Source organism: Amblyraja radiata, chromosome 19 (genome assembly GCF_010909765.2).
Source record: "Amblyraja radiata isolate CabotCenter1 chromosome 19, sAmbRad1.1.pri, whole genome shotgun sequence".
NCBI classification, from domain to species: Eukaryota; Metazoa; Chordata; class Chondrichthyes; order Rajiformes; family Rajidae; genus Amblyraja; species Amblyraja radiata.
This window is the reverse complement of record NC_045974.1, coordinates 19,044,763-19,057,393: the sequence shown is the minus strand read 5'-3', so window position 1 is coordinate 19,057,393 and position 12,631 is coordinate 19,044,763. Positions and strand designations below refer to the sequence as shown.

The window sequence follows — 12,631 nt, the reverse complement described above, 5'->3', positions numbered from 1 at the left end:
TCGCAGACAGACATATTGAGGATCTGCAAATCCTTCTTTGCCAGTCTGTATGACAGAAAGGTCTAGACAGCACAGCCTCCCAAAACATCCTATCCTCTATATGTAGGAAGGAACTGCAAATGCTGGTTTATACCAAAGATAGACACAAAGTGCTGGAATAAGTCAGCAGGTCAGGGAGTATCTCTGGAAAAAAAAGAATAGGTAACGACATCTATTCTTTTTCTGCAGAGATGCTGCCTGACCCATTGAGTTACTCCAGCATTTTGTGTCTATCTTCCCATCCTCTGTTATGGAAATCTTAGAGGACAGCAAGTGGGAGAATCTGGACCAGCCACTGAGGAGGAGATGACTGGCTCTATCCGTTTCTTTGACTGGAATAAAACTCCCGGAAGCGATGGCTTACAGGCTGAGTTGTACTCCAGACTTGCTGGAAGTGTACAATGCTATGGCTCTGGCTGGCAGCATATCAGACTCCATGAGGAAGAGCAGCATTACCCTAATCTACAACCAAAAGGAGGAGAAGAATGATATCAGGAAATGGAGTCTCATCTCACTGCTAAACGTGGACTGTAAGATCCTGTCCAAAGCCATCGCCAACTGGGTCAAGTCTGCTCTGGAACAGGTGAAACCTGTACTGTACCTGGCAGGAAAATCTCAGGCAGGCTGGCGCTACTGATGGATACCATCACCTCAAGGACACCTGCTTGGTCACCTTGGACCAGGGGAATCGTTAGACAGGAGATCGCACACATAAATGATGGACATGCTCACCAACATATGTTTTGAGGAGAGAATAAGGAACTGGATTCAACTGCTCCACCTGTAGTGCAGTCCAAATCAATGGATGGGAAACCGATAGCTTCTCTATCAGATCTGGAGCCAGGCAGGGCTGTATAGAACCATTTGCCAAATCCATCAGGAAGGAGAAGAGCATAAGAGGCGTGCAGGGCTTGGGGGCACTCAGATCAAAACCTCCCTGCACACGGATGATGTTGTTGTCCTTTGGTCAGATCCAAGGTCAGTCCGCAGATTGATCAGCATCTCCAATCAGTTTGAATCAGCATCGGGAGCCAGAGTCAACCACAGGAAGACCGAGGCCATGCTCATCGGGAGCGGACCCAACCGATCTTCCCGTTCCCTTCACCATCAGATCTGTACCTGAAGGTGTCGGAGATCTGGTTTTGGGTGGGGGAGGAGGGAAGGGCTGAGGTGTACAACAATAATTGGCTGGAGAAAATAGTCACGCACAAACATTTTTGGTCCCAGAATTTGAACCCTGTAATGTGGCCTTGTGTGGAAGCAGCACTCCCTCTCGATAACCGGGATAAATGTGGTATTCACGTGTGGGGTGTGGGCAGCTGTTGATCCATAGGAGCTCGATGGAATGAAATAGCTGGAGTACGGACCGACTAACTTCAACAGCTGCTCTTTAGTTTGTGGTTGGGTTTCACTCCAAACCCAAGTCTAATATTGAAGTAATTGCTTTGTCATTTATTTAAACCAGCCTCTCTCCTAATCATGAAATTCATACATGATTTGCTCCTTCCACAAACTCTCAGACGACTTAAGCATTTCGCAAATACACAACTGCTTGAGTAGGTCATTCATTTGTCTACAATTTCTACTTTAAAATGCCTTAAGAGAAACCCATATATGAGACCGATGTATAAGGGGAAGGTTTCAAACGTTAATAGCGAATGCATTCCTTATCTTTCTTTCTCTGACCTTTTCCTGGTGATAGTGCTCAGTAACGTGTGGAGACGGACATCAGCAGAGGGATATCTTCTGCAGGCTGAAGGGTGTCGGTCGGGTAATTGAAGAGACGTGCGATCCATTCTCTCGGCCGGCCAGCACTCAGCAATGCCGGCTGCCTGGCTGTCTACGACATGAATGGCTTGCAGATGAATGGCAAGACGTAAGTATGGTCAGATAAGATGAAAAAGTTAACGTCAGAAATGACAGAGGGGCTTCTTTTATGGGGCTTCCTCTTGAGTGGGAGTTCAAATAAATGTTTGCATGTTTCAGCATAAATAGTGCCTAGAGTTATTTGACCAGGTGCCAAACCAGATATGCACTCGAAAGGAACTGCAAACTGTGTCTCCAAAAATCCCAGACAGTATTGTTTAAATGTGTTTTTCTTTTTGTCCCTGAATTTTAACCCTGTGATGTGGCCTTTATGTTCAGTTGTGAGGAGTCCGGCCTGTGACACATTCCCGGCATAAAAAACAGACAGCTGAAACATAGAAACATAGAAAATAGGTGCAGGAGTAGGCCATTCGGCCCTTCGAGCCTGCACCGCCATTCAATATGATCATGGGTGATCATCCAACTCAGTATCCTGTACCTGCCTTCTCTCCATACCCCCTGATCCCTTTAGCCACAAGGGCCACATCTAACTCCCTCTTAAATATAGCCAATGAACTGGCCTCAACTACCTTCTGTGGCAGAGAATTCCAGAGATTCACCACTCTCTGTGTGAAAAATGTTTTTCTCATCTCGGTCCTAAAGGATTTCCCCCTTATCCTTAAGCTGTGACCCCTTGTTCTGGACTTCCCCAACATCGGGAACAATCTTCCTACATCTAGCCTGTCGAACCCCTTAAGAATTTTGAATTTGAAGGAGCCCAGTGGGTCAGGCAGCTTCTGTGGAGGGAAATGGATTGATCAGTGCCTTACAGCGCCAGAGACCCGGGTTCGATCCTGACTACTGGGTGCTTGTCTGTACGGAGTTTGCATGTTCTCCCCGTGACCAGCATGGGTTTTCTACAAGATCTTCAGTTTCCCCCCACACTTCAAAGGCGTACAGGTTTGGTATAATTGTAAATTGTCCCTAGGATGTGTAGAATAGTTGTTAGTGTCTGGGGGTCGCTGATCGGTGCGCACTTGGCGGGCAGTAGGGTCTGTTTCCACGCTGCATCTGTAAACTAAATTAAGAAGGCTGTGGAGGCCAAGCCCAAGGCAGAGATTGATATAGATTCTTGATTACTGCGGATGTCGGGGGTTATGGGAGAAGGCAGGAGAATGGGGTCGAGAGGAAAAGATTGAATGGCGGACTATAATCGATGGGCCGCATGGCCTAATTCTGTACCTATCACTTAAGAACTTATGAACCATGTTTCAGGTCAGGACCGTATTCAGACACGGTCCCAGGTTCTCTCTGGAGCGTTTTATGTAGCATATTCATATTCCTGATATTTCACCCTGCACCAGGCTGCATTTCAGTTCGATCAAAATTAGTGTTGCAACCACTAACCATTGAGGTAGAAAAGACACTTTCGGCATCATTCCATTTCTTAAATGCTATGAATGCCCCATTGCAATACATGGCCTGCTGCACATACCTTTTTGTTTAGTATTTCAAATGGCCAGTTTAATAGTCAGAATTTGATTAATATCCCATATCCACCTAAACCCAGTGGAGTTTAGGGATGAGCCAAGAGCAATGGAAAAGGAATGGAGGGTTATGGTCTGAGTGCAGGTAGATGGGACTAGGGGAAAATAAGTGTTCGGCATGGACTTGTAGGGCCGAGATGGGCTGTTTCCGTGCTGTGATTGTTATATGGTTATATATGGTTATAATGTAGACTCGACCATCACAAGGTAGACTAGACCATCTCTGTGGTGGAGAATACTAGCGAGGAGCACCTTGCTGTGAGTCATTATTTTATCGTCAATGAACTTGTAAAATAAGAGTCCTGATCAGATTCATTTAGTTTAATCAGTATAGTAGTCAATCCCATGTGAAAGGCTTGCCTTCATGGATTTATTCACTGGACATTGCCTTCTGCCTGAAGAGTTTAGTTGGCAAACCCCAACAGATGAAGTAATAAGCTCTAACATTTATAACTGTTGACAGAAATAAATAATAAGTGGTATGAACCAAGAGACAAAACTGAATTATCAGTAATGCTTAAAGCTATGTTTCATAATTTAAAAATACATTGAATTTTTATTTTTATTTGTTGAGGGAAGAGACACCACGGACCATTTCACTGCACCAATGTTTGTTCCACGCTATTTATATCTTGGTAGGCCATTCCACCTCATTCAGCAGTGCACACGAGCTTTGATGGTCTTTATGATGAGAATTGCACATGAAAAAACATAAAGTGAATGTCCAATCAATGATTCCATGCACATTGGCTCAGCAAAGATAGGAAAGCCTCATCTGATGGAGGATTGCTCTTTTCCCGACTTGAGTTTCCATTCACCCCTCCAGTGGAGTTCTAATATCCTTCTGACTCCACTTTTCCCACCATGGTCTTGTTTCCCCTTGATTTGCTGTACCTTCCCATCTCAAGCCAAGTCAAGTCGATGGTCATGTGCACAAGTACATTGAGGTACCAGTACAATGAAAATCTTGCTTGCATCAGAGGCAGGAGCACAAAACACAATTAGAACAAATCCATGGTCGTGCAAGTGGTGCTCTATAGTGTCCCATTGCCAAGGCATTATCAGGGTTGTGCAGATCACACTTCTTTCCATCAAATACCATTTGGTGCTTTTCCATCCAACTACCTTCCTGTAGCTTAATGCTTTCCTCTTCACTGCTTGACCAGTTTTTATGTAATCTGCAAACGTCCTTATACTGATCCCCGTGATTAAGTCCACATTGTTAACATATATACAAGAAAGAAAGGACTGAGTGCTCCCTCCCATGTTAAAAACCGTTCACTCATCACACTTTACAAACTGTCACCTGACCAATTTTACCACATTTTCTGGATTCTTCAGGACATTATTTTTTCCATGGAGTTGGGACATCATTTAACAGCTGTAGAAGATATTGGTAAGGCCACATTGGGAGTACTGCCTGCAGTTTTGTTCAACCTACTATCGGAAGGATGTCCTTGAACTGGAAAGAGTGCAGAGGAGATTTATAAGGATGTTGCAAAGTCTGCAGGATTTGCATTGTAAGGAGATGCTGGATAGATGTTTTATTTTTGCAAGAGCATAGGAGACTGAGGGGGACTCTATAGAGGTGTATAAAATCATGAGGCATACAGATAAGAGGAATGCCCTTAGTCTGTTCCCTGGAGCAGGGGAGTCTAAAACTCTTTGGCGTAGGTTTTGCCAACTTGCTCGGGACCTCATGGGTATAACTGGAAAATTCAATATTCATACCATTAGGTTTTACACTGGCCAGACAGAACATGAAAAGTTATTTTTCTAGTTTGTGTTTAGCCTCAGCCTGGCAGTTGATAAGGCCGAAGACATCTCTTGTGTAGAACTGCTGACACACGGCCCCAGAGCCCCACGTTCGATCCTGATCTTGGGTGTTCTCTTTGCAGAGTTTCCAGGTTCTCCGTGTGACTACATGGGTTTCCTCTGGTTGCCCCGGGTCTGTAACATGCAGATCCGGGGCATCATCCCAAAACCATGCAGGTTTTGTAGGTTAATTGGCCTCTGCAAATTGCCCCAAATATGTAGCGAACGTGGGATAACATGAAAACTCGTGTGAACGGGTGATAGATGATCGGTGTGGGCTCCACAGTTGAAGAGCCTGATTCCACGCTATGTCCTTCAATCAATCAATCAATCAATCAATCAATCAATCAATCAATCAATCAATCAATCAATCAATCAATCAATCAATCAATCAATTTTGATATGGTCAAGAAGTGTGCATTTTCCTTCCCAGCTTGATGCCCATTAGAATCCTTTGGTGTAATTGGCTGTTTGATGACTTTGTAGTTTCTGGTTCACCATAGATCCCTTTGAATTAATGAGTGACAACATTTGACATCAGAGAAGGGAACTGCTACACCACCCAGATTGCTAGATGATGGTGGGAATGTTCCCGCAAGGCCAGCATTGGGTGCAAATTCCAGGCCAATTATTTTCAACCCCATTAAAATTGTCCTGCAGATCCAGTGTCCCGGCCACCCAGTGATGCCTGAATCATGCCGTGAATGGCCCAGAACACAGGGGATTTCCTTGCAATGTAGCATGTGAAACATGTTACTTTATTTACCGAGCAATTTCCCACACAAGATCCCCATGTAAGTTCCCATTTCTAAATGCAGGAAAGGCAAAACTAGCCATTTGTGTTCTGGAAACTAGTTAATTTCGAATGCTAGGTGCATCAGATGTTGTAACTACATACATATTAATGCACCAGCTAATAATTCCGTTCTTCTTTTCAACGCTCTTTGAAATCTTATAGAAGGATTTTATTTTCTCAGATGTCTAGTGTTACTAGAACTTCTTAAACCCTGATTGGAAATCCAGTGCATATCCAAAATGATTAACTGTGTGCAATTAGAGTTGAAGACAGATCCCCTGCCATATAAAAGTAGTCTTGTGTTTATGGACCATTGTAAGCACATTCACTGTACTCATTCAATCCCTAAATACTCTTAACGCTAATTACCGTGTTACAGACTCAGATGTCACACTGTGATGGAGAACTGCTGGTACAGTGAGATTTGTTGGAAAGAATACCAGAACGCAATTTGAGCTCAAACTATTAGTGCTTTTCCACACCATTTTGCACAAATGGGGTTAATCTGCTGCAGATGGTAGGGATATTAGGCAGTACGATGTATTTTCATGAATGCTGTGAGCTGAATAATAAGCAGCAACTCTCAAAGGACCTCAGTTTAAAATAGTCCCTTTTTTTTACACAGAAACTGGGCAATTTAAGTTTATAATAATGATGTCTATCTCAAGTTTTAAAACTCAGGTCAGTGGGGGTGAGCAGTAAAACAGTGATTGTGCAGTGAAGGTTCACAAAATTGATCCTTGGAATGAAGGCTTGTCTTGTGAGGAGAGGTTAAGCAGATTGGCCACATACTCTCTTGAGTTTCGACTCATTGAATCCTTCAAACTTCTTAACAGGCTGATGTTTCTCTGCTGAATTGTCTGGAGCCATTCTCTCAAAAGGAGTCAGCAATTCAGGACTGACGTGCAAAGAAATTTATTCACCAGAGGCTGTTGAATCTTCAGCATTCTCTACCCAGGAGGACTGTTGAGACACAGCTGTTGGGCATATTTCAGGCAGAGATTTTTTGGAAATTAAGGGAATCATGAGTAACATGTGAATACAGGAAAGTGCCAGTAAGTTGAAAGAACAGCCATGATCTCATTGAATGATAAAACAGACATGAGGGGCTGAATGGCCTGGTACTAGGTTTTTCCCTCCCATTCTTCCTCGGTCTGACCTCTCAGTGACGGCAGGCTCACCAGAGATTGACTCTCAACTGTCCGCTGAAAATGTCAGGCAAGCCTCGCAGTTAGGAGGGGCAGAGAATGGAGCAACTCAGTGGTGCAACTGGAAAAGCTGCTGCCTCACTGCTCCAATGACCCAGGTTCAATACGGACCTGTAGAGCTGTGTGTGTGTGTAATTTGCACATTCTTCCTGTGTCTACGTGGGTATCGTCCAGGTGCTCCAGTTTCCTCCCACATGCCAAAGACGGTGCAGACGGTTAGGTTAACTGGCTTCCGTAACTCGTGTATCTAATGTATTGTTTCCTATCTGGAGTTGCAATTATACGCCTGTGTCAGACTTGTAAATGACCAGTAAAGTCAAGCATTTGGTTTCTGGATCTAGCTCGAGTTGCAGCTGGACTGAAGTCCAACATCAGCCAGCCCCCGCAACTGAGCCTGTGCCTCTTGTTTGCAGTGCTCCACGTCGTGTGGTAAAGGTGTGAAGATGCGCAGTGTGTGGTGTGTTAATCACATCCAGGAACAGGCAGAAGATCATCACTGTAACCCATTATCCAAGCCTCCTGCTGTGCACAGCTGTTTCACTGCACCTTGCCAGCACATTTGGATTGCAGGGGAATGGTCACAGGTAAGGATGCTGACATTTGTAACTTTCACCCGACATTCAGCATCTCCCAGGTTCCATGTTGGAGATTCACTGTGATGGATGGATGTTGTTTATGTAAACTGTGTTAAGTGTGGGTTTTTTGTAATGTAAAAAATTGTAGAAATGAAATTTTGTTCAAACCTAGGTTTGAATGACAATAAATAGCATTCCATTCCATTATGAACCAAATGGCTCACACTTCAACAGACAATACAATACCCCTCAACACCTTTCACATATCTCTTGTTAACACTTGTCATGGTTATCTAAAGTGTGGTTGAATGGTGTTAAACATTGTTTTGGTAATTACGGGTAGTTCTACTAGAATGCGTAGTTCCAAAATATGATCAATAAATTAGGAAGCTATTCGGATCACGCGAGCCAACTAAATCAAATTTCAGTTGGAAGCTAGGGAACCACATAAAAGTCACTTTGGAAGTTGGCAAGCAGATTAAAAAGCTGCCTTGTAAAAAAATGTTTCCATGAAACCTCCCCGAAATAATCGGGCACCATTCAGAGCACAGTCTGTCAGTTTCACTGCATGTGCCCAATAAAATTGGCAAGCAATCACTTCTATTGTCACATGTGCAATATTACTCAGTTAAACAATATATCACGCGATCTTTAGAATTTTTAGGTTGCAGTAACAAAATTAAACTTATAGTTATTATGAAGACCATGTTTGAAAAGCCTGTGAGGATAATTGTCTTAAAATAATGATTTTTTATAATTAATAACATTTCTGAAGAGTGCAACTATGGCATTAGAACAGACCCACCTGTACAGTTGACTACAGTCAGCAATAAACATTGTCAATGGGTAATCGATGGTCAGCATAGACTCTGTTGTCCAAAGGACCTGTTTCCATGCTACATCTTTAAGGTAAGCTAAACTAAATTGCCTGATGTGGGAAACATATTTTATTTGTGTGATAGGATGTGTTTGCTAAGTCAAATCATTTTGGCTGCAGTAATAATGAGCTCTGTATTTATGATATATTTGATGCCACCATTTTGTTGCAAGTCACCTGTTACTGTATATATGTCTTGAGTTGGAAAGGGTTTTGCAAAATCTTACTTGGTCATGGCAAAAGTTGACAATTAACAAGTTGATCGTGAGTATTGGGGATAATTGACTGGGTCCTCATGCTGCTGTTTGGATGTAAAACTAGGTGCTTTTTTTCTTTTCCTGCCACATCTGATAATATTCTCCATTTTCTTTCAGATTCCCAGCATCTGTAGCATTTTGCTTTTTCGTTTTTTATCTGGTTCATTTAAGTTTGCTAACATTATCTACCTTCAAAATAAAGATTAAAAGTTGCATTGTGCTTCAGTAACTAACGAGGTCTATGATTGTGATTAGCACTACCAATTGCAGTGTACTCACTTTAACCACACAGTGTTCAGCAAGTTGTGGCCCAGGATATCAACAACGGATAGTATACTGCAGCGAGGTCCACGTTGGCCAAGACCTTTATTCATATGACCTGCCGTCATCCACAAAGAACAGCTGTCCACAGCCACCACCAGCCAGCGTTCACTGGTGCAATGTGCAGAAATGTCCTCCATCAGCTAGCTGGAGAATGGGAGCCTGGAGCAAGGTACATTCCATGCAAATCTGGACTTCTTATTCATTGTACCAATTGATGTTCATTCCTCATGTGCAGCAAAATGGGGAAGATTTAGTCAAGTTCATGTTACGACAGAGTGAAAAGTTAGGATTAGGAACGCCCAGCATTTGCACAGCCCGTACATACAATCGACTATTTGGAAAACGGGCGGAATGGGTTTGCCATCTTCTGTGAGGCTGCAGGTATTTTCTGCTGGGTGGGAATGGACCATGTCATTGTCTCTCCGCTCGCCACTCACCCGATCTTCAACACGCGGGGTATGGATTAAGCCGAGCAGAGTTGCGAGCGTGGAGCAGGCTTGGCCACCAGCTGAGTTTGTGAAGCTGGCTGACAGCTGTTCTTCCCGCAGCAGGGATGGAACCCATTCGTAACACAGGGGCTTCCTGTGTTTAATAGCATCCTCTTTTATTCTCGAATGGCGGATATACACACTTGAGGTAGTTTGTGTTAAAACTGACCTGGTTCAAGGCCAACAGTATTTAAAGTTTACAGCAGCTAAAGTAACGACAAGGAATTGGAAGGTTTCTGGGTAGCTACACCTATAATAGTGGAATAAGTTGAATTATCAGTAAATTATGCACTGTGATAATGAGCCTCAAAAATATAATCCCCATTTCACCCCTAAACTTAACATCAATGAGTCTTTTGTATCATCCATTAAGATTGTTTTGAAATGATTTCAGTGCTCAGTGACTTGTGGAAGTGGTATAATGCAGAGGAAAGTGCAATGCCTGACTGATGACAGTCTGCCCAGTCAACTGTGCCAACTCAGCCAGAAGCCACCGCCTCACACTCGTTGCTTCAATGATATTTGTAAGTAGTTTTATTTCCAAATCCTGGGCGGTTGTACGTGTGCGCAATAACGTTCATTGCTCGTACGCTTTCAACTCCCAACAAAATCAATTGATTTGTCTTCGCCCGTCACAGAGTTTAATACTCCATTTTTTTGCATAGCAGGGGCAATCTTTTCTTAAGAATAACAAAGGCCATTATGGGAGGGCTTTCCACAAATCTCTGCCAGAGAGTGAACAAGAAGCTGATTCACTCTCTGCCACCACCAATAGTTGCTGAGGGCCAACTTCCCCCTGTTCCAGCGTTTAAACAGGATGCCAGGATTCCCTGTCAAACAAATATTTTGGAGTTTAGTTGAAAGAACTAACGTGTTGGCAGCGGACTGAAGTACCAGGCAGCGACTGTAGAAGGATGAGGTAATGAAACTCCAATCGGGGTGCTGCCAAGCAAGGCCTTTCAATCCTCAGTAGCTGACAACACAAGGGGGTGAGAACTGGTGGTCTTGGTTCACATGCTGTGAAGTTGAAGCAATCCGAAAATATGATGACAGCATCGCTGCTCAAAGCAAGCTCATTGTGTTGTAAATTATATAATCCCTCTGACTGTTCTCCCATTGATTCACACAGCTGGCAGTCAAAATGAACATACCTGCCACGGTGAACTGTGCATGGACAGATCTTTTGTGAACCAAGCTAATTCATTTATTTTTCAAAAAGCATACAGGGAGGGAGATTACAATAAACATGTCCCATGTTGCGAGATTTGAACCCTTTTCAATAACCTAAAACCAAAGACTGGAGGTCCCTGCATATTGTAAAGGCTGTGACGGAAGTCCCTTACATTCATGCTCTTCTCCACAACTTGTGCCTTGCTTAGTAATGTGCTGAAGCACGCACCTTGGTGTTTGGAGAGTGCTTGTTACAATGTCGTCCAGCACACATTCTGAAGAGTGCTGGTTAGTGACTTCCAGAACATGCTCCTTAGTCTGGGAGAGTGGTGGCTATGGTGTCCTACACCACATACCCTGGTCCAGGAGAGTGCTGGTTAGTGAACTACAATACACATCCTGATCCCTGGAGATGGCTGGTTGGAGTGTCCCACAACACACACAGGCCAGTCGCTGGCCAACAGCTTTGTGATCAGAGGAATTGCTCTGTGCAAGGGGTAGGCAGGTCCATTGGAATGGATTATTCAGCAGTTGTTTGACACCGTTGGCCAGCTTTCTAAATATGGCACAGGCGGACGGACCCATGCACACAGTAACTGGGCCTCTACACATCTCCTGAGGCAGCCACACTCAACCTAGCTCTCACGATTATCTATCACCCTTATCTGGACATCCTGTACTCATTACACGCCCAACCCTGCACATCCTGTCTAATTATTAGACACTATGGTGAGGGGAAGTTTTGGACCAAAGTGTAATAGAGTGTAGTCATGTGTATCTCACCTGCTCCTTCACCATTGTGTGCCTTATGTCGCCATGAAACTAGAGTGGGAAACATAGATCCTGTGAATGCAGTCAGGGCTGCATAGGGTATGTGTGGGCTCGCACAATGCCAAGTGCATTTTATTCCCATTTTGCTGTGTAGAACCATCAATGGGTCAAGCAGCCAAATATATACTGATGAAATATAGTCACGTGGCAACTCTTGGTTTCTACCTCGCTCAGCAATAAGAACATTTCTGTTGCTGTATCCCACAGCGAGCACCCAATGCCTTTTCTTCCAATTTCATCAAGGATCATCCACCCATGAGCAAATTGGGCCTCGTAGGGTCTGACCAGTAAAATGCCGCTCCTGAAGCCAGCACTCCCTCACAACAGAGCCTTGTTAGAGACGAAGTAGGGTGCTACTATTATGCCAAATCCAATATTCAACCATGCTGCCATCTAATGTCCTTGTGAATGATTCTTTTCCACATGCTGTTTTAAAGGTGATGCTTCAGCAAGTTGCAGTGAAATTCAGAAGACAAAAGAAGTGCGAAAGGATGGAGAGTACCTGCTAAAGATTCAAGGCAAAGTAATAAAGGTACTGTAATTACAAACTGTATTTACAAACTGACCAATCTTCGCTCAGAGTTAGGAATATTACATCATTACATTAATGCTTCGGTTTGCAGATATATTGTGCAGGAATGTATTCCGATAATCCTCGGGAATATGTAACCTTATCCAGTGGAGAGGCAGACAACTACTCTGAAGTCTATGGATACAGGTAAATCCTTTCATTTCAATTTACTGGGAATGTTTAAGAAGGAACTGCAGATGCTGGAAATGTTCATGGAGTTAGTCTTTTCGACATTTTTCCACTGGGTCAAAGAACGAACAAAAAGGCATTTGAAGTACTTCATCTCACTTGTTCATAGTGCTGCAAATCAAGTTCCAATCAAGTGCT

At 43.5% G+C, this 12,631-nt stretch overlaps 1 protein-coding gene across 5 annotated transcripts in view; it reads left to right on the top strand.

The window, feature by feature from the left end:
• adamts20 (ADAM metallopeptidase with thrombospondin type 1 motif 20) overlaps positions 1 to 12,631 on the top strand; it is a 281,403-nt gene that overhangs the window by 247,735 nt on the left and 21,037 nt on the right. For all 5 annotated transcript variants that reach the window (XM_033037846.1, XM_033037845.1, XM_033037843.1 and 2 more), the window contains 6 exons: positions 1,742 to 1,915; positions 7,625 to 7,795; positions 9,213 to 9,413; positions 10,127 to 10,256; positions 12,171 to 12,265; positions 12,357 to 12,451. In XM_033037846.1, coding sequence (XP_032893737.1) covers positions 1,742 to 1,915; positions 7,625 to 7,795; positions 9,213 to 9,413; positions 10,127 to 10,256; positions 12,171 to 12,265; positions 12,357 to 12,451 — 866 coding nt within the window. The remainder of the gene's footprint in view (positions 1 to 1,741; positions 1,916 to 7,624; positions 7,796 to 9,212; positions 9,414 to 10,126; positions 10,257 to 12,170; positions 12,266 to 12,356; positions 12,452 to 12,631) is intronic.